This window comes from Leptinotarsa decemlineata, unplaced genomic scaffold (genome assembly GCF_025532065.1).
Source record: "Leptinotarsa decemlineata unplaced genomic scaffold, Ldec_3_MD MMD2_tig00001064_RagTag_RagTag, whole genome shotgun sequence".
Classification (NCBI taxonomy): domain Eukaryota; kingdom Metazoa; phylum Arthropoda; class Insecta; order Coleoptera; family Chrysomelidae; genus Leptinotarsa; species Leptinotarsa decemlineata.
In genome coordinates, this window is record NW_027412558.1 from 430,058 (window position 1) to 435,882 (window position 5,825).

Consider the following 5,825-nt stretch of genomic DNA (forward strand, 5'->3'; position numbering starts at 1 on the left):
TAGTAGACGAAACGCCAGGCATGAAATCCTGCAGACCACGGTCAAAAATCCCGGAAAAGACGCACTTGGCGAGTTTCTTACTAAACACAACTCGTGTTTTATAAATTGTTCAGTGAAATTTTTACGAGTGCATTTACACTCAAATGTTCATTTGAACTGATAATTGGAAAAGAGTTTGAAAGGGTTAAAGAAACAAAATTCCCATGCAAACCTATTATTTCTCAAAAAGTACACACATTACTTACAACATTAAATAAGGTTGAACAACTGTAGTATACAGTGTTGGACAGAGAGCAGGATTTTAAAAAATCCCAACAGTTCAATAAACAACATATTTTTCTAGATATATTCTCTACATTAATAAAAATTGTGCTAAATAAATTAACAACATAAAAGTACATATCAGAAGATGGCGCGTTTATCCCGGTTTTTGGCTCTGGACAAAGTCCTGGCTTTGGAGTTGGCTGTATTTACCATACGCTGAAAGTAGAGAAAAATGACTTGGGTCTTGAGACGTGATAATTCCTAACGAGCAACTCTTACCTTTGTACGCCTGTTCATTTGAAAATTAAAATGAGTCACTAAGTCGTTGCTGACTGGTTCATCAATAATTTCGAAAATGTCTCTTAAAAACTCGTTCTCCGCAAGGTGCAAGTTGATGCTCGGCCCCAAAATATTGCACAGTGACTCGTACTGTTTCCGTTTCGCCCAGGAACCAATGAGAACCATCTCTCTCTCGAACCTCACTTGCAGCTCAGGTACTGTGTCGCTCTGAAAATAAATAAGTTCATCAAACCGCTCTGACTTTACACCAACGAGCCAACCCTACCTCAATGAACTTTAGAATGTCTCTGAAAGAAGCCTTTTGCAGTTTCCTGTCCTTCTTGGCTCTGTACTTGTGAGAATCCGTTGCCAACTGTTTCAGTGTTGCCAACACGTCAACAGCAAAATCTTCCTCGAAATTTTCGCTTTCCTCTCTGCCCAGTTCGAATATTATGGCCAAGGCTTCCCCGGCCGCCATTCTCACGTCCAGATGCAGAGATTTCAGTAGTTCGGATAACTTTTCCAGAGACCTACAAAGAAATTGTGTCACTCGACATGCCCCTCAGATACATATGAAGATTCATGAACTTACGGGAGAGTTTTCGAATTGTTGATCATTTTTTCTATGTTGCCGGGCGATAGCAGGGTAAAGAGCAGACTCCAAGCGCTAATGGCAGCTGCGTGGAGGGTACCAGTTTCGGCGGTGACGTTTGGCATGCTTCCGTCACCTTTTAAATAACTCGCAGAGTAGATCAATTCCAGCTGGTGCATGATGACCAGGGCGTCCATTACGTCGGCCATAGCTAGGAAGGTGATTTGGCCTAGAGCTGTGCAACACTAAAGAAAAACAAAGCGGACTCAGTAAGTACAACAAGGATTTTGGAAGCAAGCCTTACCATTGCTCGAACTGCCGGAGCTGCGGAATTATCACAGATTGTAGTGAGCAGCACGGACTTGAGTAACTTGTAGATTTCTTCGCTGGCATCTTCGCCACCCAACTGCACGGTCATGATGGTGGCCAGTTCGGCTGCGGCTGTTTTTTCGGGGCCGCCTCCTTTCTTCAGACTGCGCTCGATACCATCACAAATCGTGAAATACCTGAAACACGTTTCACTAAAATTTCAACAAAAAACATAAATGTTTACAAATCCTCACCTTTCTCTGATAAACGCTGGCATACTTTTTTTAATGAAAGCTTTGGTGAGGGATTGGAAGCAGTTCGTTCTGCCCTGAGAGGATTTCTGTGTGAGACCATCGATGAGTTCGAGTAATTTCTCTTCTAGTTGTTCTTGGGCTAGAAAGTCGGTTTCTTCACCGTCTTCAGCGCTTTTGCCCTCTGAGATATTGCTAATGACGCTGGCATTGTCGTTGATAGACTCGTCGTCAGACTGTCTGCCGGAATATTCACGTCGGCGTTCTGAATTATAAATATTATTATTATCATGTTTATGGTACACAAGTGACGTTGACAAATACATGTACATGTGCATTCAACCTCGGAGGAATTTAACTACTAGAGATTCATGATCTAAAGTAATTTTAAAATTCCCTCCTCAATTACATTCACAATTTTTCTTTTGTAATACATAAGGATCATAGTATACTAGTCTAATATGATCAATTTACCCCAGACAAATTCACCCTTCAATCTCTCGAATGTTAAAAATTAAATATACCTACACATTGAAAGGCACCATCACAAAACTCAGCTAAACTATTACATGCCTTTTTGCCTTATCAAGCAAAAGTTTTGTTTTATTTCAGAAAATCGTAAAACTCCCTTCTTCTCAATATCGTCATATTTTCAAAGATCCGGTGACAAGAGCAATATCTGATACAATTTTCAAATATTTATTCATCTTCAAGTGATAAATTTAGACTAAACGTGCATACCTACTATACACGCGTCAATTATCTATATTTACTTGTTGATAATAGTCCAAGAAAATAGGTACTACAAACAAAAGCTTACAAGATCATGAGAAAAGCGACGTTGCCAGAGTTTATTTTGTAAAATTTTGTTTCAACTCAAGTTGGTATCTCTTTTGTTTCTGAGGTTAGAATATTTTCTAGAATTGCAAGGGGAATACAGACAACTTGATATTCTATATTGACCTTTCTGGAGATTTTCACCTTCAACAATCTGAAACAAAATTAAAACTGTATACAAATGTATAATCTTAACGTTTTGTTGGCCAAAATCTGATTTGTCTTCAGAATTGAAAAAAAAAGTATAACTTGCAGTTTTTCTCTTTGATTCATTTTATTATCAAACTTTTTCGACAAATGTCAAAAGAACTTTTGAATGGAACGAATTGAAAAAGGAAAACTGCAAATTATATTTGATGTTTTCAATTTTGAAGACACACTCAAATTTCGGTTTCCAAAATATTGAGATAAATATCTATATAGTTACTTTTGTTATCAGTTTAAAGTTCTCTATTACAATTTTAATTTTTTGTAGATTGCAGAAGGAGAAAATCCCCAGGAAGGCCTATCTCTTTTAAAAAAAATCTGTTAACCAGCTGTCGCACCCTTACGAACGACAACCCTCAAAAGTCAAAACTTGTGCGAGCTGAGGATTAACGAGGTCTTACCTTTTAACGTGTCAATAAAAAACACTAAAAATTACTATTCGATAACTGAATATTATTTTGAGTCAAATGATTCCAAGCTAACCATGGGTCTGCTTTGCCAAATATGAAAGTTAGGATTTGTTTTGGGGAATACAAAACTACAATATAATCATAATGATGAGAAAAACAAGTTAAAAACTAGATAACCTCTTTGAATTTGACACTAACTTTTCATTAGAAATTAAGATCTTACAGTTAATTTGGCAACGTCACTTATGCAAGTAATTTGACATTGACATTTGACTAAAATTAAAGTTAAAAAAAGTATATTAATTATCTGTGTGTTATAATCACAAACATGATTATTATTTTCCTAGAATTTTATATGTATATGTAGGATTTGTAAGTAATTCCAAATTATGCTGAATTTGTCACTTCTCTTGCACTACTTTTCTAACCAGTCCCATGATGTAAATTCACAAAAAATAGTTAATCTTATTGCAATTACTATGAATCACGTGATTTCCATCTACAGACTTGCTGAAAATGTATTCCATATGGTGTCTTGAAAGAAAATCGATAAAAAACTGTTTCAGTGTTATAAGCCCACGCACAAGAAGTAAGCCTCGAGTTTTATTGAAATTGTGAATTTTCTAGATTTATTAGTACTTGAATCTATCACTTCTTCAAAATAGTGTTAACCGTATGTATGGTGGGTTGAATTCAATATGGACAAATAACTGATAAACTTGGAATACGAATCACTGTTGATATTTTGATGAAATCAGCCTTTTATATAGAAAACTGTCCTGGTTCAGATTTCATATAATTGGAAATTGGTTTTGATTGCAAGTCTAGGCGCCCTCTAGGAATGAGGTCTAATAAGGGTTGTTATTGTGACACTCCTCTAGATCTGGAAATAGCATAAAGAAAACACATATCATTTTTCCGAGATTCAATGGGGTTATGTTATGTGCGACTGCCTAATGTTGAAATTAGAATTTTCTAGAAAATCAGTAGTGAAAACCATCAAGCCTGAAGGTTTTAATTATTTTTGCTTTAAAATATTTTGATTGTTGACGACTGCCATCACTGACAAAGTACTGGCAGTCCACTAATTCCGTAAATAACTATCAAGTAACTACAAAAAATTATTCAAGTGGCAAAAAAATAGATTTTTCTTTCACTGAATAAAATGTTACAGGAATTTTTGCAAGTTTGCCAATATTGTGACAGCACTGGTAACTGGCATCCCCCTAATAAACCACAAAGTGGAAAGGCCAACATTCCTTTGATTTCCCCTAGACTTAATCATTTTCAGTTAAATATGGATTTTCCATATGCCACAACAAAAAGCCTTGGACATTTGACGTAAGAAATTGATACATCAAACACGCAACCTTATGCAACATACACCTAAGGCCTAATTTCGCATGACGGCAATTTCCACACTTACCAGACCTTCCATTTCGATTTCCTCTCGGCATGGTCACAGAAATTAAATCAACTTTTCTTAAATTCACTAAATAAAACAACTAATTTAGCACTTGATCAAGACGGTAAACTGTTTCTTAAAGTATTTTCCACACTTACACTCGGCACTTGACATTCGATTTGATAAAATACGTTTAGAGAACTCAATAACATGTTTTCAGTTGAACAGGAGGTGATCAACTTGGGTTCAACTGTCAAAAGTGGGCTTTAAATAGGTCCAAACCAAACATACGTTTGCGCAGAATGGTGCAATTGTATGAAAATATGTGACGCATTAGGTTTATTTCGTGTTTTCCACGGTTTGAACCAAGTACTAATGCAATGAAAGGATTGCTCATTCTCTCAGATTCCCTGTTTCAATTTTGAAAAGTAAATATGTCATGACATCATCAAAAATGTTTTGACCATTAAGTATGCATTTAATGAACTAAATAGAGTTTGATCTTCCTCTTAAAGATGATCACTTGGTGTTCGAAACACGTGTCGAGGTGTTAAAATAACGGTTTGGTGTTGGGAAAAAACTCCAGTAATATTCATTATTACATCAACGGTTCCAAACAGTGCATCACAAGTATATAGCATAGTTATTCTCCTGATGACACTAATTTGATTGGTGAAATGAGAGTCGAGAAGAGTATTCAAATTCGCTATGTGCCTAGTGTTTGTTTTGAATTTATATTGCGCTAGAAGTTTCAGTTCCATCTTTCAAAATGATTGTAGAATATGTCATAAAAACTGTTCGTGTCCTGATTTCAAATTGAATAGAGTATAAAGAGGAATGTGAATTGAATTAAATATCACATGATGAATATGTTCTCGTTTGTTTGAAATTTATAAACTTAAAAACTCCCTGCCCGAGTTCATAGAAAGTTTCGTTATTAGCGAATAATATGAGCTTTAATTCAATTATCAAAAAAGTAGGTTTCCTATTGAAATTTCCAAATTGCGATTCCAGATATCACAAATGTGCTTAAAAATCAATTATATGACGTGCGCACCAAAAGTTGTTAATCATATAACTTGAAAAAATGAACCAAGTTTACTCATCACAACCAAGATGTTGGATTTGAAAACAATACTTTATCACTGTTAATACGTTGCACACCGTAGTGAATTGAAATAGAATTGAGCAATCCTTACATTATTGAACTTAGGTACCACAAGGATATTTTTCAGAACTGACCACTCAACGGTAATGTGAAACCATAAAAA

General features: G+C 35.5%; 1 protein-coding gene across 1 annotated transcript; it reads right to left on the reverse strand.

Annotated features, from left to right (window-relative positions):
* Positions 1 to 198: 198 nt before the first annotated feature.
* On the reverse strand, positions 199 to 4,813 carry Ifrd1 (Interferon-related developmental regulator 1). Its single transcript, XM_023173361.2, has 7 exons — positions 4,576 to 4,813; positions 1,699 to 1,960; positions 1,440 to 1,641; positions 1,136 to 1,380; positions 830 to 1,073; positions 544 to 771; positions 199 to 480 (listed from the first exon to the last, which is right to left on the reverse strand). Exons 1-7 carry the CDS (start codon positions 4,604 to 4,606, stop codon positions 403 to 405), a joined length of 1,290 nt encoding a protein of 429 aa, XP_023029129.2. The 5' UTR covers positions 4,607 to 4,813; the 3' UTR covers positions 199 to 402.
* Between the last annotated feature and the right edge of the window lie 1,012 nt (positions 4,814 to 5,825).